Consider the following 22,626-nt stretch of genomic DNA (forward strand, 5'->3'; position numbering starts at 1 on the left):
CTCGCTCTCTCGCTCGCTCTCTCTGACAAATAAATAAAATCTTAAAAAAAAAATAAAATATATATATAAAAAAAAAAGATGTGTGAAAGAGAGACAAATCATGGATGGCTCCAGGGTTTTTGGTCCAGAAGTTGTAAGAGTGATGCTGCTATTAATGTTACTAGAGCATAATTGGAATTCAGTGTTAGATACAATTTGAATGACTCTCTTCAACCTTTAGCTATGTCTGCAGGTGTCACACGCATTGTGATACATGATCATGAAGCTCACATGAGGTCGGTGCAGGGAATGCAGATGTTGTACACAGCAGTGCACAGTGAAATAAGTAAGAGGGTGGAAGTGATTCTCAGGAAATCTAAGGTCCTTGGACACCCGAGTGTTTAAGATAATGATAAGATAACTGGGAGATAAGGATAACCAGAAAATATCATTGAGAAAAGTGCTTAGAGATACAAACGAAAACCATGAAGGGACAGGTAGGGTGATGAAATCCTTGTAAAAGAAGTACTACTGAAATAATAGCGGAATTTAAAATGTTGGTGAGTTCTGACTGATAAATTTTACTACTTGAAATTGTTACTTCTTGTCAGTTACATTCATGAACATTTGAAGGGAAATGAAAACTAAGTAACATTATTTTTTCTGTATGCTGTAGCCGAATCACCAAATTTAAAATCCAAGTATTTTATTCTTATAGCCCCAATTTCACAACCTTTGAGCATTTTGTTTGGTGTGGTAAACAGTAAGGTGAGTGGGGGAAAAGTGCACTCTGTTTTAAATGCATAGAAACACCCTGTATGATTAAAGTGAGGCTAGTGTTTTAAATGCATAGTTTGTGCACATTAACCTGAATAATAGGAAACTGGAATTTTTTATATATAGTTACAGCATGTCACATAATGAATTTATTATATTTGGTCACTTTCCAGAAGTTTCAGGAGCTTTAGAAGAAGAATTTTTCAAGTGTATATGTCTAACTTATGTATACATCCCAGTCTAAACTAGTTTTTCTACTTCTCCCCTATCTCCAGCTGTCCACTGACATTTCCATTAGTTTTAGATACAATTACACTTCATAATCTTATAGCTATATGTCTGTCACAGGATTTGTATGTCTACCGAAATCATTGCACTCCTGTTGTAAATTTGTGATACATTTTGCCTGACAAATGACTTGCTAAAATAAATATATTCTCTGATGCAGGCATTTCCCGCAGAGTAAAGAAGATGTAAAATGCGGACACCTCAAGCCATCAACTATTTTTACCGCTGATTGTCAAAAACCCTTTCGTTACATTTGTGAAAAGCCGTTCCCTGGCTCTTGTTATTAAAAGATTTTTGTCATCAAAATTTTAGTATTTTCTTTCTTTAACAGCTATTAGGGAAAAAACTTAGGGTATTCACTTAAATTAGTTTACTCTGCCTGACTTATTAAGGGTAATGATCTTTCAAACATTCCTCGGCAAGGTTAAAACACTAAGACTTATAAATAGGAAAATTATACATCCAAAAAAACCATGTTTATTGTTTAGAAATTTGAAGAATGAATCCATCAGGGGATGTGAAAAAAATTCCTTTTGATTGAGTGTAAGATTTTATATTCAAAAATAATTAAATGATCCTGATACAAGTAGGTAATTAATATTCACATCGTTCAAAATATGAGACAGATAATGATGAGCAAATTCTCTTAACCTATCTTGTTCCTTATTCACCTAGTTCCCTTCTTATAGGCAATATGTAATAGATAGTATTCTGAAAATATTCTAGGGAAGTACAGCCATATGCATGCTATCTGCTAAGCAAAATGTTACATAACTACAGAGAATAGTATTGCTTCTTTACATTTTTGTTTAGAAATATATCGTGCAGTTTGTTCCATTTCATTACATAGGAGCTTCATCAGTGTTTGTAAGCAGCTGCAAATGTTACACTAACCAGATGTACCTAAAATTTATCTACAAGATTTTTTTTTTTAGGTTTTCAAGCATTTATTTTTATTTTTTATTTTTTTAAAAATCATATAATGTATTTTCATCCCCAGATGTACAAGTCTGTGAATCGCCAGGTTTACACACTTCACAGCACTCACCATAGCACACACCCTCCCCAATGTCCATAACCCAACCACCCTCTCCCAACCACCCTCCCCCCAGCAACCCTCAGTTTGTTTTGTGAGATTAAGAGTCACTTATGATTTGTCTCCCTCCCAATCCCATCTTGTTTCATTTATTCTTCTCTTAATCCCTTAACCCCTCTATGTTGCATCTCCACTTCCTCATATCAGGGAGATCATATGATAGTTGTCTTTCTCTGATTGACTTATTTAGCTAAGCATGATACCCTCTAGTTCCATCCACGTCATCGCAAATGGCAAGATTTCATTTCTTTTGATGGCTGCATAGTATTCCATTGTGTATATATACCACCTCTTCTTTCTCCATTCATCTGTTGATGGACATCTAGGTTCTTTCCATAGTTTGGCTATTGTAGACATTGCTGCTATAAACATTCTGATGCACGTGTCCCTTCGGATCACTATGTTTGTATCATTAGGGTAAATATCCAGTAGCGCAATTGCTGGGTCATAGGGTAGTTCTATTTTCAACATTTTGAAGAACCTCCAGGCTGTTTTCCAGAGTGGTTGCACCAGCTTGCATTCCCACGAACAGTGCAGGAGGGTTCCCTTTCTCCACATCCTCGCCAGCATCTGTCGTTTCTTGACTTGTTAATTTTAGCCAATCTGACTGGTGTGAGGTGATATCTCATTGTGGTTTTGATTTGTATTTCCCTGATGCTGAGTGATGTGGAGCACTGTTTCATGTGTCTGTTGGCCATCTGGATGTCTTCTTTGCAGAAATATCTGCTCATGTCTTCTGCTCATTTCTTGATTGGATTATTGATTCTTTGGGTGTTGAGTTTAATAAGTTCTTTGAAGATTTTGGATACTAGCCCTTTATCTGAATATGTCTTTTGCAAATATCTTCTCCCATTCTGTCAGTTGTTTTTTGGTTTTGTTAACGGTTTCCTTTGCTGTGCAAAAGCTTTTGATCTTGATGAAGTCCCAGTAGTTCATTTTTGCCCTTGCTTTCCTTGCCTTTGGAAATGTTCCTAGGAAGACGTTGTTGCGGCTGAGGTCAAAGAGGTTGCTGCCTGTGTTCTCCTCAAGGATTTGATGGATTCCTTTCCCACATTCAGGTCCTTCATCCATTTTGAGTCTATTTTCATGTGTGGTGTAAGGAAATAGTCCAATTTCATTTTTCTGCATGTGGCTGTCCAATTTTTCCAACACCATTTATTGAAGAGGCTGTCTTTTTTCCATTGGACATTCTTTCTTGCTTTGTCGAAGATTAGTTGACCATTGAATTGAGGGTCTGTTTTCGGGCTCTCTATTCTGTTCCATTTATCTATGTGTCTGTTTTTGTGCCAGCATCATGCTGTCTTGACAATGACAGCTTTGTAATAAAGCTTAAAGTCTGAAATTGTGATGCCACCAACTTTGGCTTTCTTTTTCAATATTCCTTTGGCTAGTCGAGGTGTTTTCTGGTTCCAAATAAATTTTAGGATTATTTGTTCCATTTCTTTGAAAAAAATGGATGGGATTTTGATAGGTATTGCATTAAATGTGTAGATTGCTTTAGGTAGAATAGACATTTTCACAATATTTGTTCTTCCAATCCAGGAGCATGGAACATTTTTCCCTGTCTTTGTGTCTTCCTCAATTTCTTTCATGAGTACTTTTATATTTTTCTGAGTATAGATTCTTTGCCTCTTTGCTTAGGTTTTTTCCTAGGTATCTTATAGTTTTGGGTTCAATTGTAAATGGGACTGACTCCTTAATTTCTCTTTCTTCTGTCTTGTTGTTGGTGTAGAGAAATGCAACAGATTTCTGTGCATTGATTTTATATCCTGACACTTTACTGAATTCCTGTACAAGTTCTAGCAGTTTTGCAGTGGAGTCTTTTGGGTTTTCCACCTATAGTATCATATCATCTGCGAAGAGTGATAATTTGACTTCTTCTTTGCCAATTTGGATGCCTTTAATTTCCTTTTGTTGTCTGATTGGTGAGGCTAGGACTTCTAGTACTATGTTGAATAGCAGCGGTGATAATGGACATCCCTGCCGTGTTCCTGACCTTAGCAGAAAAGCTTTCAGTTTTTCTCCATTGAGAATGATATTTGTGGTGGGTTTTTCATAGATTGCTTTGATTATATTGAGCTATGTGCCTCTATCTCTACACTCTGAAGAGTTTTGATCAGGAAGGGATGCTGTACTTTGTCAAATGATTTCTCAGCATCTATTGAGAATATCATATAGTTCTTGTTCTTTCTTTTATTAATGTGTTGTATCACATTGATTGATTTGCCGATGTTGAACCAAGCTTGTAGCACTGGGATAAATCCCACTTGGCCGTGGTGAGTAGTCCTTTTAATGTACTATTGAATCCTATTGACTAGTATTTTGGTGAGAATTTTTCAATCTATGTTCATCAAGCATATTGGTCTGTAGTTCTCTTTTTTGATGGGATCCTTGTCTGTTTTTAAGATCAAGGTGATGCTGGCCTCATAAAATGAGTTTGGAAGTTTTCCTTCCATTTCTATTTTTTGGAACAGTTTCAGGAGAATAGGAATTAGTTCTTCTTTATATGTTTGGTAGAATTCCCCCAGGAAGCTGTCTGGCCCTGGGCTTTTGTTTGTTCGGAGAATTTTAATGACCGTTTCAATCTCCTTACTGGTTATGGTTTTGTTCATGTTTTCTATATCTTCTTGGTTCAGTTGTGGTAGTTTATATATCTTTAGGAGTGCATCCATTTCTTCCAGATTGTCAAATTTGTTGGCGTAGAGTTGCTCATAGTATGTTCTTATAATTGTTTTTCTCTGGTGTTAGTTGTGATCTCTCCGCTTTCATTCATGATTTTATTTATTTGGGTCCTTTCTCTTTTCTTTTTGCTAACTGGCCAGGGGTTTATCAATCTTATTAATTCTTTCAAAGAACCAGCTCCTAGTTTTGTTGATTTGTTCTATTGTTTTTTTGGTTTCTATTTCATTGATTTCTGCTCTGATCTTTATGATTTCTCTTCTCCTGTTGGGTTTAGGGTTTCTTTCTCGTTCTTTCTCCAGCTTCTTTAGTTGTATGGTTAGGTTGTGTACTTCAGACATTTCTTATTTCTTAAGAAAGGCTTATACTGCTATATATTTTTCTCTCAGGACTGCCTTTGCTGTGTCCCACAGATTGTGAACTGTGGTGTTTTCATTATCATTTGTTTCCATGAAATTTTTCAATTTCTTCTTTAATTTCTTGGTTGACCTATTCATTAGAAGGATGCTGTTAAGTTTCCATGTATTTGAGTACTTTACAAATTTCATCTTTTCATTGATTTCTAGGTTTAGAGCATTGTGGTCTGAAAATATCGTAGGGATGATCCCAATCTTTTGATGCTGGTAGAGGCCTGATTTAGGACCCAGGATGTGATCTATTTTGGAGAATGTTCCATGTGCACTAGAGAAGAATGTATATTCTGTTGCTTTGGGATGGAATGTTCTGAATATATCTGTGATGTCCATCTGGTCCAGTGTTTCATTTAGGGCTTTTATTTCCTTGTTGATCTTTTGCTTGGATGATCTGTCCATTTCAGTGAGTGGAGTGTTAAAGTCCCCTACTATTATTGTAATATTGTTGTTGTGTTTCTTTGATTTTGCTATTAATTGGTTTATATAGTTGGCTGCTCCTACGTTAGGGTCATAGATCTTTAAAATTGTTAGATCTTCTTGTTGGACAGACCTTTTGAGTATGATATAGTGTCTTTCCTCATCTCTTGTTATATTCTTTGGTTTAAAATCTAATTGGATTGCCACCCCTGCTTTCTTCTGATGTCCATTAGCATGGTAAATTGTTTTCTACCCCCTCACTTGAAATCTTGAGGTGTCTTTGGGTCTAAAATTAGTTTCTTGTGGGCAACATATAGATTTTTTTTTTTAAATCCATTCTGGTACCTTGTGTGTTTTGATTGGGGCATTTAGCCCTTTAACATTCAGTGTAACTATGAAGAGATATGAATTTAGGGCCATTGTATTTACTGTAAGATGACTGTTCCTGTATATTGTCTCTGTTCCTTTCTGATCTACTACTTTTATCCTCTCTCCTTGCTTAGAGGACCCCTTTCAATATTTCCCATAGAGCTGGTTTGGTGTTTGCAAATTCTTTCAGTTCTTGTTTGTGCTGGATGCTTTTTATCTCTCCTTCTATTTTCAATGATAGCCTAGCTGGATATAGTATTCTTGGCTGCAAGTTTTTCTTATTTAGTGCTCTGAATATATCATGCCAGCTCTTTCTGGCCTGCCAGGTCTCTGTGGATAAGTCAGCTGCCAATCTAATATTTTTACCATTGTATGTTACAGACTTCTTTTCCTGGGATGCTTTCAGGATTTTCTCTTTGTCACTAAGACTTGTAAATTTTACTATTAGGTGACGGGGTGTGGATCTATTCTTGTTGATTTTGAGGGGGGTTCTCTGCACCTCCTGGATTTTGATGCTTGTTCCCTTTGCCATATTAGGGAAATTCTCTCCAATAATTCCCTCCAATATATCTTCTGCTCCCCTCTCTCTTTCTTCTTCTGGAATCCCAATTATTCTAATGTTGTTTCGTCTCATGGTGTTACTTATTTCTCTAATTCTCCCCTCGTGGTCCAGTAACTGTTGGTCTCTCTTTTGCTCAGCTTCTTTATTCTCTGTAATTTGGTCTTCTATATCACTAATTCTTTCTTCTACCTCATTTATCCTAGCAGTGAGAGCCTCCATTTTTGATTGCACCTCATTAATAGCTTTTTAAAATTTCAACTTGGTTAGATTTTAGTTCTTTTATTTCTCCAGATAGGGCTTTTATATCTCCCGAGAGGATTTCTCTAATATCTTCCATGCCTTTTTCGAGCCTGGCTAGAACCTTGAGAATCGTCATTATGAACTGTAGATCCGACAAATTACCAATGTCTGTATTGATTAGGTCCCTAGCCTTTGGTACTGCCTCTTGTTCTTTTTTTGGTGGTGAATTTTTCCACCTTGTCATTTTATCCAGTTAAGAGTATATGAAGGAGCAAGTAATATACTAAAAAGTTGGCAAAGACCACAGGAAAATATGCTTTAACCAAATCAGAAGAGACGCCAAATCATGGGGAGGGGGGAGAAAGAGGATAAAAAGAGGTCAGAAAAAAAAGAAACAATTAGAAAAAGAAAACAAATATAGAAAAAATATTGGGGAGGGTATGTGCTTTGGTGAGTGCTATGAAGTGTGTAATCCTGGTGATTCAAGGACCTGTACCCCTGGGGATAAAAATATATGTTTATAAAAAATAAAAAATTAAAAAAAGAGAAAAATATAAAAAAGAAAAAAATATATATATTAAATAAACTGGTTAAAAATGTTAAAAAAGAAAAGGTAAAAGTTAAAAATAATTTAGCAGAAGAAGAAAATAATTGAAAAAAAATTAAATTAACTGCAAGACTAAAGAATCATGGGAAGAAAGCCATTAGTTCCGTGCTTTGCTTTCTCTCCTTTGAAATTACCTGCTCTCCTTGGTATTGAACTTGCACTCCTTGGTAGGGAACTTGGTCCTGGTTCGATTTCTTTTGAATTCTGAGGGAGGTGCCTGTTATAGTGATACTCAAGTGTCTTTGCCCCAAGCAGAATTGCACCACCCATACCAGGTGCTGGCTGTGTAATCCGCTCTGGTTTGCTTCAGGAGCTTTTGTTCCCTGAATGCTTTCCGTAGAGTTCCGCAATATGGGAATGAAAATGGCAACCTCCCAGTCTCTGGCTGGAAGGAGCCGAGAGCTTTGGGCCCCACTCCTCAGTGCACCCTCAGAGAATAGCGCCCAATCTCTCCCATCTCCCTAGCCTCTGGCCACACTCTGAGCTCACCCAGGCTGCGACCGGCTCAAGGTAACCCCGAGCTGAGAGCTCACTCCTCGGCTCTGTCTTTGCAGCCGGCTTCCTCGTTCTAATACCTGGAAGCTCTGTGACACTCAGACACACCTGATCTTTCTGTGACCCTGCAGTAGCTGGGGCCACGCTGACCCCACGTGGGCTTCACCCTGGGTGGTTTAGCCTCTGGAGTGATGTCCCTCAGAGAAACAGACTTTTAAAAGTCCAGATGTTGTGCTCCATTGCTCCGCCACTTGCCGGGAGCCTGTCCTCCCTCTGCGGTATAACTTCCCGTCACGTTGGATTCACTTCTCCGCCAGTCCTACCTTTCAGAAAGTGTTAAATTTTCTGTTTCTAGAATTGCTGTTCTTCTCTTCAATCCTCATTTGGATTTGTAGGTGTTTGCAATGTTTAGATAAGCTATCTAGCTGATCTCCTGCTACCTGATGTAGTCTCAGCCTGTTACTTCTCTGCCATCTTGATTCCTCCTTCCTCATCTACAAGTTTTATTTCCAATGGATATTTAGGTGTGTTCCAGAGTTTTACAGTTGTAGAAAAATGCTAGAATGAATAGTACTTAAAACAGTATCATTGATATATATATATATATTAATATATATATTATATATTAATATATATCAATGTATGATATATATTAATATATATATTAATATATATCAATGTATGATATATATGAGATTATATATAGAAATATATTTAGCATATATTTATATATATAGTAAATCTCTAGCAGTGAAATCTCTTCATCAAATGATGTGTACATTAAATTTTAATAGGCATGTAATATTTCAGTAGAGGTTGTACACCTATCATCTCCACACAGCAGTATTCAAGGGTTCCTGCTTCCTCACTTCTTTGTCACCATGTGTGATCAATCTGTTTGATTTTGCCGATAAAATCTTCACCAGTATAATAGGGGTTATCTTGTATCATTTTAAATGTATATTTTCCTATTACTTGTTGGCCAGCATCTCTTTCTGGTATTTCTTTAATTTAAACTATCTGTCCGTGTCTTTGTTGATTGATATCCCAAACACAATTTTGAGCAAAGAAACCAGACACAAAATAGTTTATCTTATAAAATTCCCCTATTTATGAGGTTCAACACCACTAATCTCTGTGATTAGAAATTAGGACAGAAATTCCTGCTGTGTGGATTTATTCCTAAAAGGAACAATAATAGAGAATGAATACTATTTGCTACGGTGCAGAGTTATTCTTGGAAAGAAACACGGTCCAAGGGACAATTCTCAGGTGTTGGTTGATAATAATGGGTGTAATAATCTGGGTGCTGGTTGTGTGGGTGGTATATTTATTCCTTCTGTTGCCATGACAAGTACCATAACCTGGGTGTCTTTGAATAATACATATATATATATATATATATATATATATATATATATATTTTTTTTTTTTTTTTTTTTCGTAGTTGCGGAGGTTAGCTATTTAAAGTGAAGTTGTTAGGACCAAGTTCCATTTGAGATATTTTACTTGTTTGATATTTACTTATTTACTTATTATGTTAGTCACTATACAGTGCTTCCTTAGTCTTTGATGTAGTGTTCCATAATTCATTATTTATGTATAACACCCAGTGCCCATTGCAATATGTGCCATCCTCCTTCCTTGTCTCTTACCAGTTTCTGTCAGTTGTGGACAATTTTTTGTTTCCTCGTTCCTCTCTGTATCGCTCCAATCTTTGCTTCTGTTATCACATGGCATTCTTCTACTGTGTCTACTGTGTCCCTGTTAAAATATCCATCTCTTTGTAAGAAGACTCTTAGGCCTCTTCCTAGGGACCTCATTTTAATTTGATTACATCTGTGAAAACCTTATTTCCAAATAAGGTCATATTCACAAGTAATAGGAATTATAATTTCAGCATATTATTTTATGCCTTTGTTTCTTGTGGTTTTGGTGTCATTTCTAAATGATACTTCTAAAAAAAAATAATGCTGCCAGCAGAGTTTTAATGGTTTTAGGTTTTATATTTATGTCTTTAATATATTTTGAACTAATTTTTGTGATTAGGTTAAGATAAGGGTCCAATTTCACTAGACTGCAAATGGTTATCCAGTTTTCCCCACACCATTTGTTGAAGACACTATCGTTTTTCCAGTGACTCTTCTTGGCTTCTTTGTCAGTATTATTTGTCCATATATAGATGGGTTTATTTTTAGGCTCTGTGTTCTGCTCCATTTGTTAATTACTATGCCAGTACTATGCTGTTTTGATTACTATAGCTTTGGAGTATAGTTTAAAATCAGGAATTGGGATGCCTTTAATTTTGTTCTCATTCTTGATTGCTTTGCATAATTTAAGGTTGTGTGGTTTCATGTAAATTTTAGAATTGCCTTCTTTATTTCTGTGAATAATGCTGTTGGAATTTTGATAGGCATAGCCTTGACCTGTAGATGGCTTTTGTTTTTGTTGTACGTTCCTTTGTAACACAAAACGACCCCCTATTAGGCTATGGATGGATTTTTCAGCAAAAATTTTACAGGCCAGAAAGGAATGAGAAGATATCTTTCAGCATGGTGACAGAGAAAATGCCAAACAAGTACAATCTATATGGCTAGTGTATTCTTCAGAAATGAGACAGGGACATACTTTCCTAAACAAAGAAAAGCCAAGGGATTTTATAATCACTAAATCTGACTTACAGAGAAATCAGACAGAAGGTCAGTAAAAAAGTAGAGATCCTGAACAACACTTAAGACCAATTATACCTCACAGTTATATAGAGAATACTCTGACCTCAAGGGAATACACATTTTTCTCAGTTAAACATAGAACTTTCTCCAAGATAACAGATAGAATCTCAAAGGAATATCTGTAGTCAAAACAATCTTCAAAAAGAAGAACACAGTTGAAGGCCTTACACTTCCTTATGAAAACCTCGATGTTGCAATTCTCAAAATACAGTCATTCCTGAATTTATGATGGTTTTGCCCAATAAACTCATGGGAATTTGAAAATATTGCAAGCTGAAAATGTATTTAATACATCTAACTGACTGAAATCAACACTTAGAGTAGCCCACCTCACACATGCTTAGAACACTTACAGTAGCCTGTAGTTAGGCAAAATCATTGAAGACAAAGCCTCTATTATAATAAAGTATGTCATGTAATTTATTAAATATTGAATTGAAAATGAAAAGTAAGAACAGAGTGTTTTTATGGATACTGAATAGTTTTAAGTGCATTGGTTCTTTACCTTTGTGTCACATGACTCTCTGGGAGGTGTGCCCTGCCATGCCCGGCATTATGAGAGTGCAGCAGAATTATTGTTCGCCTGGGAAAAAGTCAAAATTCAAAACTCAGAGTGTGGTTTCTATTGAATGCATATCATTTTTTCACCACCATAAAGTAAAAAATCATAAGTTGACCTATCATAGGTTCATTGATTTTAAGTTTGGTTCTGCTGTAGGATGGTACTGCCATAAAAACAGACATACCGGCCAGTGGAATAGAATAGAGGGCCCAGAAATAAACCTTTGCGTATATGATCAAGTCATTTTTAACAAGAGTGCCAGGACCATTTGATAGAGAAAAGGACAGTTTCATCATCAAGTGGTGCTATAAAACTGAATTATTCACATGCAAAAAAAAAAAAAAAAGTCGAGAGAAAAAAGATATTTGATCCTTACCTTCTACCATATACAAAATAAACTTAAAAAAGATCAGAGCACTACATGTAAGACATGCCATTATCAAAATCTTAGGAAAAAACATTAGAAAATTTTCATGGCATTGGATTCTGCAATGATTTCTTGTACATGACACCAAAACATAGACAAGAAGAGTTAACACAAATTAATTGGATTACACTGAACCTGAGAAATTCTTGCATCAAAAGATACCATCAACAGAATGAAAAAACGTTACAGAATGAAGAAGTTGGCAGGTTATATATCTGGTAAAGATATGTATCCAGAATATATGGAGATTTCCAACAACTCAACAAGCACATAGAAAGTAACCTGATTTTAAAAATGGACAGAGAATTTGGACAAACATTTCTAAAGAAAATATATCCAAATGCTCAACAGGGATATGAAAAGATACTCAACGTCACTAATCATTGGAGAAATCAAACTCAAATGCAGTAAGATATTACCTCATACTGATTAGGATGGCTTCAGTGAAACAAAGGAACAAACAAAGCCAAAAGAAAACAAAAAACTCCACAAGAGATGAGGTAGAGCAAGGGCAAATTGCAAGAAGGTCATCAAAAGGTACAAACTTTCATTTATAAGTCCTAGAATCATAACGTACAACATGATGGTTTTAGTTAACTCTGCCATATGGTGTATTTGAAAGCTGTAAAGAGAGTAGAATTGACCAATTACCATCATAATGAAAAAAAACCCCCATATTCGAGCATCTGGGAGATGTAGTCAATTAAACATCTGACTCTTGGTTTTGGCTTAGGTCACCACCTTAGGGTCATGAACGTGAGCCCCTCATCAGACTCTATGCTCACCACAGAGTCTGCTTGGGTTTCTGTCTCTTCCTCTCCCTCTGCCCATACTTCCCTGGGCATACCCACTGTTTCTCTCTCTCTCTCTCAAATAAATAAATCTTAAAAAAATCCCTTTTAAAATTTTTTTCTTTTTTGGATATCTATATGAGATGATGGATGTTATCAAAATTTATTGTGGTAATCCTTTCACAATATGTGTAATGAAATTATTCTGTACATTTTAAACTTATAAGCTTAAACTCTATTATATCTTAATAAAACTAGAAACTCAAATAAAAAGGTGAAATATGAATGTTATGTTTCTGCTATCAATGTGAATTTCCATATTTTATATCATATATATTTTTATGTAAGTTGTTATGCAAACACCTGAAAAGTTATACAAGATGCTGTTTTTGTGGGAACTTGGTGTAGTACCTGAGATCTCTGTATATTTTTGTAAGTTCTTGTCAGTCTGTAATTATTTCCATACAAAATGGAAAAAAAATTGAGGAAGAAATTTGTAGTGTTTATAACAAAAACAGCAATAAAGAGATGGCATTAAGAATATATTTTTTAAAAATCTTGTTTATTGGAATAAGAAAAAAGGTAACCCAAATGTCAGAAAATTCTGATTGTATGAATAGTCAGTTTCACTCATTGCCATAGAGTTGTTCACTGCACTATTGATAGTGAAAAATGAGAAATACTCGAGATGTCTGAGATTAAAGAAATAGATGAGTGAGGTGTAATATATTTCATACAATGGAATTCTAGACTAAAGTTAAAATGAAGTTATAGACCCACTTGTGTCACTATTGGGAAATGATGGAAGACCTAGTGCAGAATAAAATAGCATTATAGATCATATACTGCAATGGCTCCGTTTGGGTATACTTTCCCTCTGTATATTGTTCATTCATGATTATGTCATGTATATAAATCAATATACAGTAGTATATATGTAATCATACAAAAGATAAAAGTTGCCCATATGTCATCAAATACAAAATTACAGACAAAAATACATAAATTCAAGGTTGGGTTGTGTCCCTATAAAGGGAAGAGGATGGGCTTGGGAATGAATACAAAGTCCTTCCCACTACCTCTGGATCTAAAGCACATAGAATACTAGATTTCTTTCACAAAAGAAAAAAGAAGGAAAGAAAAAAGAAATAAAGAAAAAGAAAACCTTGTCAAAACACTTTTGAGAAAAGACAAGGAGGGGAATTCACATTACCTTGCTTGAAGATGTATGTAAAGACACAGTAATCAAGATATTGGTGAAAGAAAATAGATATTCAGATAAATGGAACAGGATAGAGAGTTTAGAAAGAGATTCACACGAAAATGGTCAATTGATTTTTGACAAAAACATCCTATATTTCCATAGAAGAAAAGTGCTTTCAAAGAGTGATGTTCAACCTCTTTGACCTGAGCCACAACAACTTCTTTCTAGAAACACTGCCAAAGGCAAGGCAAGCCAGGGCAAAAATGAACTATTGGGACTTCATCAAGATCAAAACTTTTGCACAGCAAAGGAAATAGTCAATGAAACAAAAAAAAAAAAAAAAAAAAAAAAAAAAACCCTGACAGAAAGGGAGAAGATATTTGCAAACAACATATCAGATAAAGGGCTAGTATCCAAAATCTTCAAAGAATTTATCAAACTCAACACCCAAAGAATCAATAATCCAATCAAGAAATGGGCAGAAGACATGAGTAGACATATCTGCAAAGAAGACATCCAGATGGCCAACAGACACATGAAAAAGTGCTCCACATCACTCGGCATCAGGGAAATACAAATCAAAACCACAGTGAGATACCACTTCACACCAGTCAGAATAGCTAAAATTAACAAGTCAGGAAAGGACCGATGTTGGCAAGGATGCAGAGAAAAGGGAGCCCTCCTACACTGTTGGTGGGAATGCAAGCTGGTGCAACCACTCTGGAAAACAGCATGTAGGTTCCTCAAAATGTTGAAAATAGAACTACCCTATGACCCAGCAATTGCACAACTGGGTATTTACCCTAAGGATACAAACGTAGTGATCTGAAGGGTCACGTGCACCCGAATGTTTATAGCAGCAATATCTACAATAGCCAAACTATGGAAAGAACATAGATGTCCATCAACAGATGAATGGGTAAAGAAGAGGTGGTATATATACACAATGGAATACTATGCAGCCATCAAAAAATGAAATCTTGCCATTTGCGATGACGTGGATGGAACTAGAGGGTATCATGCTTAGTGAAATAAGTCAATCGGAGAAAGACAACTATCATATGATCTCCCTGATATGAGGAAGTGGAGCTTCAACATGGGGGCTTAAGGGAGTAGGAAAGAATAATTGAAACAAGGTGGGATTGGGAGGGAGACAAACCATAAATGAGCTTAATCTCACAAAGCAAACTGAGGGTTGCTGGGGGGAGGGGTGCTTAGGAGAGGGGGGGTGGGGTTATGGACACTGGGGAGGGTATGTGCTATGGTGAGTGCTGTGAAGTGTGTAAACCTGGCGATTCACAGACCTGTACCCCGGGGGATAAAAATATATTAAATGTTTATAAAACAACAACAACAACAACAAAAAAAAGTGTGTGGGTGTTTTATTTTTTATTTTTATTTTTATTAAGATTTAATTTATTTATTTACAGAGAGATCACAAGTAGGCAGAGAGGCAGGCAGAGAAGCAGGCAGAGAGAAAGAGGGGAAAGCAGGCTTCCCACCCAGGAGAGAGCTTGATATGAGCCTCAATCCCAGGACCCTGAGATTATGACCCGAGCTGTAGGCAGAGGCTTTAACCCACTAAGTCACGCAGGCACCCCATGTGGGTGTTTGAAAGACAGAAAGATCTTTGTGTATAATGTGCTTATAATTAACTAATTAATAATAACCTCATTCCTCATAGTAGTTAGAAAATTAAAGGTCAATCTGAAAAAGAGGTATATGTCCATTTCTGACAATAAAACTTTATTATATTTGTTTGCTAAAAATACTGTTGATAAAAGATTTAAAGGTATACAGTTTGATAGGTTTACTGAAACCTATTATATCTATTTTAGTTATGATAAACCTGCCGTCTTGGTAAAAAGCTCTAACAACTAAAATTGTTAATAAGTGCTTTTCATTGGTGGTTTGTCCCATGTTTTTAGGGATATATATGTACCAGCTGATCTATTAATATTAAACAATGATAAACATAATCTATACAACTTTAAAAAGATCAGAGACACGCATTTCTGTGAATGTATACAAACTTTTAGTCAATTTTCGACGTGGTCCCTAACATATACAAATGTTATTCAATACCACCTAATGGGTTCTGATCCTAAGGCTCAGTCTCCCAGCACACTCGTGTGCATGGGAGGTATTCTGGATGCTGCTGAAGAGGCTGGACTTCCAAAGTCAGTCACTTCACTCAGCTGCTGCTTCAGAAGCAGACAAGTGTAAACTACAGTCAGGTCTTCATGCCCCACACCCCAGAAGTCAGCACTGCACTGAGAGTTTAGAAGTCATACTGTTCACCCTCTAAAACACACATTCACAGTCAGTCTGATGGTTTAACCATCCTTTACCAGTAAGGTGTATAACATTTAGTAAAATAAAAAGAGTAACCAAATATATTTCTGCTAAATGACATATTTTAGAACTGGGGATTTGACACAAGGCATAGACCGAGATGTGCAGCTGCCACGTGGAGTCTTTACACCAGGACCAGCAAGATCTCAGTTCACAGGCATGCCTAAAGGCCATGTTTGCCTTTAAGAGAAAGCCCTGTTGCATGGAGAATTTGCAGACTGCTTTCTTTCTTCATGTCAGAAACCTACTTCCTGAAAAGTATTAGTTAGATCTTAGCAAAGAAAGTGTATGCGAAAAAGGCAAACTTACAAGAAAAAGAAATAAAGACTCTTACAAGTGCTACTATCATTATTTAAAAGAGGATAAGACATTCGTGTTTGGAAGTGATGGAAAAGGAAGCTCAAACCATGGGAGAGTGTTTTGAAATGAAAATACTTCACTTGGTGTAGCTGGCATAGAAGTGGATTCCAGTTCTTATAACTACATATTTCTAAGAAGAATTTTAAAGCAGCAGAACGTTGGGAGCCTTGAGGTACATAGATTAATGTGGTTGATATGAAAAACAAAGCAAAACTACTTTTGTTCCTGGCTAACACTGTGTTCTAGGATTACATAGGGCTTAGAGCTGCTCAATGAGTTAAACTCATCATATATTTTTAAACATGCTCTGATAGAAGTTATAGAACAAATGAATTTGATGTTGATGCTTTTAAAAGGCTACTGTGAAAACTATTCAAAATTTTGTGTCTCTGTGTTTCTGTCTTAATTTTATTAAAGAGGTTGTTACTTCCAGCAATTTGATGATAACACCAGAATTAGAAATATGATGTTTTTCAAATTGTTTATATCTCAATTTTTAGGTATTTAGATTTATTGTAATATTTTAAGCAATCTGACTACCCTTTGGATGTTTGTTAAAAATATAGGGGGTAAAATGTGTACCCCCCATTTTGGCATTCTCTATTTTTACTATATAGATGTAACACCTGGGAACTCACTTTCATTCTATGAAAAGAAAATGTATGAATCATGTCAGGTTGAATATGGATATTTCTTTTTTATTTTTACAATTTTTAAATTTTATTGTTAAGCATTTCCTAATCTTATGAGATTTTGAGGTCTTTTTTTTTTTTAATCTTCATGTTACCTGCTAAATCCCAAATTTAAAGTGATCCCCAAAATGTGTATAAGATTTAGCATTTGAATCTTCTATGACTCTTGTCTGACAGAGAGTTAAGTGCAGGAGTTAATGCTGACACCAGTGGAAACTTGGGCGGCAGGGTGGGGGGATATCTAATGTCCTGTGATCATTGGCTCTCTTTCCTCTGACATGGTCTCTCTGAGAGTCCGTGCAACACATCAGCAGGTACCTCCTAGATCAAAGCAGAGGTGAAAGGCCCCAGAGCCAGGACATCGCAGCTGTGTTCCTGATCAAGCTATTGTCCGGGTGGTGAGATCCCAAGTCTCAGAAGCAGGTATTGCAGCCAGAGAGCTTGTGTGCCTCATGCCTGTGCTGACCCATTGTGGAGCAAAGAGGGATAAAGTAGAATCTGCTACAGGAAAGCTATGTGTGAATTTGGGTGGCGGTTTGAAATGTTGCATAAAATAATTGACTTTGGGATCTGCATTAATTCATAACTAATGTTAACTTTATTCTACAAGTGAAGACATGAATGGATCAGAATGAGAGTGGGTCAGAATATTTCCTAAGCAGAATATGATTTTTTAACCTTTAGATATTTCAAGGAATATTTAATTCTCTTTTAGACAATATAAATCTGTGTTTCTTCCCCTCTTATCTCTATAGGTGCTACCTAACTAGTTAGCAATGCATTATCCAAAGCTTAAATTCTCTCACCTTTCAGTTAAGTGTAATAAAAGAAAAAATTTTTATTTTGAGAATATTATTATTTTTCTATTACAATATAGCCAGTTTTATATTCATTTATTTATTTTCTTTTTATTTTGTTATACAGATATTCAATTAAAATACTATTAAACAGAAACTGTTAGCTAAGAAAACATGACATTGAGACAAGGTTTACTTTATGATTTGGCACTTTGGTAGAGAGAATATTCATTGGAAAACAAATGGCAATGTGTTTATACATTGTATCAGTATAGATGATTGTTCAAATAAAGTTTCCTGATATTATAGAGTAATTAAATGGTAAAATATTAACCCAAGAATCAAATTTTGGAAACCCAAGAATCAAATCTATTTAGGAAAAACAGTTAACTGCTTTTTTCTCCATTTACCAAATGTTTTCTCCTCTTTAATCACTATGTATTTATTTATATTTTAAGGGAGAGAGTTTATTAAGTACTTTTTGAAAGGTATTGTTTACACAAGTTAAGTTGGGTGAAGGATCATTTATTTATTTAAACATACACAAGCTCTCTCTATGTAATATGCATGCTTGAACTCAATTTATATTTGTATATACTACATGTCTCGGAGACTCAGTTTTCTTCATTTCCCAACAGAAATGAAAGCACGCCTGTGCAGCATAGTTGTTAGAATGACATGTTACGCCTCCCTCATTTAATATCACTTCCTAAACTCCCTTTCCTTGAATCCCATGATTTCCACATTTTCTTCACAGTTGGAAATGGAGTCATGACCCAGTGAGTATGAAGTTCCTGTGAATGAATGAGTGGGGTCTGACATAAGTAAGGTGGCAGGTACAGAGTCTGTCAAATTGGGACATGGGTGTCCTTACTAAAGAGGGAGTTACTCTTTTTGGTGTCAGTGTATTACCCATTGGAGCATAAAACAGGCACTATGTGATCAACATAATTTTTCCAAAGATGTTATAAATCTAGACTTTTAGGTGAGTGTGGAATATAATGTACATTTTAAAATTGTGGCAGTTAATTCAATATTTATGAAAACAGTGAAAGCTTAGCATAACATGTCCATAAACATAATGGACCTTTATTTAATTGTGTAGCATCACTGTTGTAAGGCCTTACAAAGAGCAATGATAAAAATAATTTTCTTTCTAATGTTCCCAGATAAATATTTACTTTGACTTGCTTATTTCAGATGATCATGCTCATCATTCTTTTAGCTGTCCCTGTTCCTTCATGATAGATCACGTTATTTTCATGCCTCATGAAACATTGCATAGGATTTGAGCTGTGTTCCTTGACTGCCCTCAAAAATGAGCGAGGAGAGAGTGACATATGCAGACCCTAAAGTACCCAATTCAAGGAAACAGAAGGGCAAAAGAGGACCAGGTGATAAAAAGAGAGGTAAAGGTTTTTCAGTTTATTTTGTTTTGTGAAAACATTATGATGTCAAATAAGAAAAAGTGCAATAATAATAATCATGTCTATACTTATTTGATATTTTATGTCTGGCTCTTTATATATCAATGGACATATTTAAAAATCATATTCAATGAGTTTTATTATCACAGTGAATAGGTACATTCATTTTAGTTCCAGAATGAATTTCCATTTCCTTCTAATTCTGGGGGTTTTGTTATGCTCAATGCTTACTGTATATTTTGCTTTCTGATTTGTATAGGATTTCCATGTTATATTGTTGCATTATCCCTGGGAGTTATGTGTGTTATCCTCCTGCTGGCAATCACAGGCTTACGATCTATATGTGAGTATCAGACATACACAGTTCTTATGAGAGCGATGAGCCAGAGTGATAAATGATGTTATAACTACTGGGTTTCTGCAGAGCCCGTGTAAATCATAAAGTCCTATACAGATGTTAATAATTGTGTTGATGATAATATTGATGATGATGATTTTATTATTTGGCTGTCACTTAGTTTTTATGCTACACAAAAGAGAGTACATAATAGTTGTAATAGCACAAAATTTGGCTGAAATGTATAGTGAAGCTTACATATATATTCATCCTTACATTTTGTGTAGAAGGAGGTTTTTTATATAATCAAAGAATTAGAAAAACCTTTACTTGAATATTACATTCCTTATCATACTGTAATACTGCTTAAATCACAGAAGACTGTAAGGTTAATCTATTTTCTATATCACTTATATATTTCATATCAGTTCCTTTTTTTAAAAGACAGTAGCGGGCAGAGGGAGAGGGAGAATCAGGCTTCTGGCTGAGCTTGGAGCACCCGTTACAGGGCTTGATCCCAGGATCCTAGAATTATGACCTGAACTGAATGAAGGGAGAAGTTTAACCTACTGAAACACCCAGTAGCCCATATTGCATGTCAATTTGTACAATATCTATACAATACCTCCTTTTAATATCTTTTCCCTGAATTTATTATCCAGACAGGAGGATATTTCAGGAATTAAGGTTAGTTAGAATGATTGAATTAGTGTCTTAAAAGAAGTGATGAGGCATTGGGACCATTTGTGAGAAATATTTACTATGTAGAATTGTTACGGTATGTGTGAGGAAGAGAAATGAATTAGTGATACTATTTGACGTTAGGCAATATACTTTGGCAAATATATTGTGCTAAATGTTACAGAAAACATTAAGTTATGGTGTGTATGTGTGTGTGTGTGTGTGTGTGTGTGTGTGTGTGTGTGTGAATAATGGTGAGGAGTAAGGTGTTGTGGCATATCAGTGGAGAGGACCAGAAAGAATTAGATTGGTTTGAGTCTCTTAGAGTGAGCATTTGATAGTCCTCGCAGACCATCAGCATGCATATGGTAGGATTAAAAGTCTGGAGAACAAGAGAGATACCTAGATTAGAGATATAAATTGGGCTTTCATCAATTAATGTAACAAGTATTGGTAAACATAATAGAGGAAAGCAGAAGCTAGACCATGCTTTACCTTATGAAACTAGAGAGAATAGATTTTCTAGAAGGAAAAGGGTGAGGAGGTTGATTCTTAGGAAAATTAACATTTAGAATAGGTGGAAGGTGGGTAAATGGTGAAAAACAGTGATGCTTTGGTTAAAGAAGTAGGAGGGAATCCAAAACATTATGGCATCATATGGAAGGAGGGTAAAGAAAGTCATGGGTTCCGACTGGTATCAGAAGATCAAGTAAAATAATGGCCAACAGTATGCTTACTATATTTGGCAAGAGAGAGGTCACTGAAGACAATTTGCTAGAGTAGATTCAGTTGAATGGTGGGTATCATCAAAGCCTGATTGCAATGGCTTATACTTCACACATTAGGAAGCAGAGAGAATGAACACAGAAAATTATTTTTTTAATTATGGCAAAGCAAAAACTTTACAAAGTTTTGAAAGTATGTGCATCTACATGATCTCATACATTGTAAAGGGACTAGAAACTGATACAACTCTGTTTGGTATTAGCTTCTAAAACTGAACATGAGGTTCACCTGGGTGGCTCAGTTGTTAATATGTCTGTCTTAGACTCAGGTCATGATCCTAGCATCCTGGGACTGGGTCCCATACTGGGCTCCCTGCACTGCAGGAGGCCTGCTTCTCCCCCTCTTACTCCCCCTGCTTGTGTTCCCTTTCTTGTTGTCTCTCTCTGTCTCTGTGAAATAAATAAATAAAATCTTTTAAAAAAATAAAGCTTAACATGATGAGTCACTCATTCTCACTGATGATTGGTAGTAGCAGAATTGGAAATTAAGATTCTCAGTTGTGTAACAAACTTTAAAGGATTTTTCCTTTAATATTCACACACTTACAGAGAAGTATATTTTATGCTTTTATATATTTTTTTTATTTGTGACTTTTGGGAAGATATTGTTATTTCTGCAGAGTTGTTTAACTTTCCTTTTGCATACTGGAAGTAACTAAGTTCTTGGTCTAGGTAAATTCAATGAATCAATTACAAGCTTATTCTAGTAGAGAGTCAGTTGCTAAAAAAGTACTAAATACAAAATCTCACCAATGTTGAAATCTTTATTTGAAGAGCAGATGACATAGAAACTGGTTAATGTTTTATTTCAAATTTATATTTTCCAATATATATGTTTGTACGTTTTATATTTTGTGTTTTATAAGTTTTATATAATTGATAGCAAGTTAAAATTTTATTTAAGAGATCTGTTTCATTTTTGATACTTCCAACTATTTTAAACTACCATTTTCTCTGGTTGTATTAGTCAACAACATTCACTATGCCATTTAGAATTAGAGCAAGCAGCAAGTATAATAATGTGATCTATGAAAGGCATTCACAATCATAATTTTATAATATGGATTGAAGTTTTTCAGAAATGTCCTGCACACACGATGCAGAATAAGAATGGCACAAAGGAAAAAGATGCTTCCTTAGGAGAGGTTGAAGATGACTTAATTTTACCACCTATTATAGGTATGTACTGAATATGTATGATTTACAATTTTTAATGGCATTATCCAGTCTGTCCCATTTCAATACAGAATTTAAAAACTTTATGTTGTGCTTTGACAGGTCCTTTAATTTTGATCACCCTTTGATTTCTTCTTTTCTTTGTTTTTTGAAATCAAATCCATTTTCTTTATTATAAATAATTTAACTCTTGACTTTCACAAAGTCATGTGATTTGATTATTTGAGTAACTAATGCTTAAGGAAGAATTTTCCCCAGTACAGATATCTTGGAATTAACATCATCTCTGTGTATTCACTTTATGGATTTTGTCTTGTCAGGATATCTGCTCCACATGGCTGCAGCTTATTTGTCCCGTGAAGGCAAAATTTCTCAGTG

General features: G+C 35.4%; 1 protein-coding gene across 1 annotated transcript in view; it reads left to right on the forward strand.

Annotated features, from left to right (window-relative positions):
• LOC131839806 (C-type lectin domain family 2 member F-like) overlaps window positions 1-22,626 on the forward strand; it is a 42,949-nt gene that overhangs the window by 12,777 nt on the left and 7,546 nt on the right. Inside the window, exon 4 of the mRNA XM_059187520.1 lies at window positions 22,144-22,251. Coding sequence (XP_059043503.1) covers window positions 22,144-22,251 — 108 coding nt within the window. The remainder of the gene's footprint in view (window positions 1-22,143; window positions 22,252-22,626) is intronic.

The sequence above is a fragment of the Mustela lutreola genome, chromosome 8, assembly GCF_030435805.1.
Source record: "Mustela lutreola isolate mMusLut2 chromosome 8, mMusLut2.pri, whole genome shotgun sequence".
Taxonomy (NCBI): domain Eukaryota; kingdom Metazoa; phylum Chordata; class Mammalia; order Carnivora; family Mustelidae; genus Mustela; species Mustela lutreola.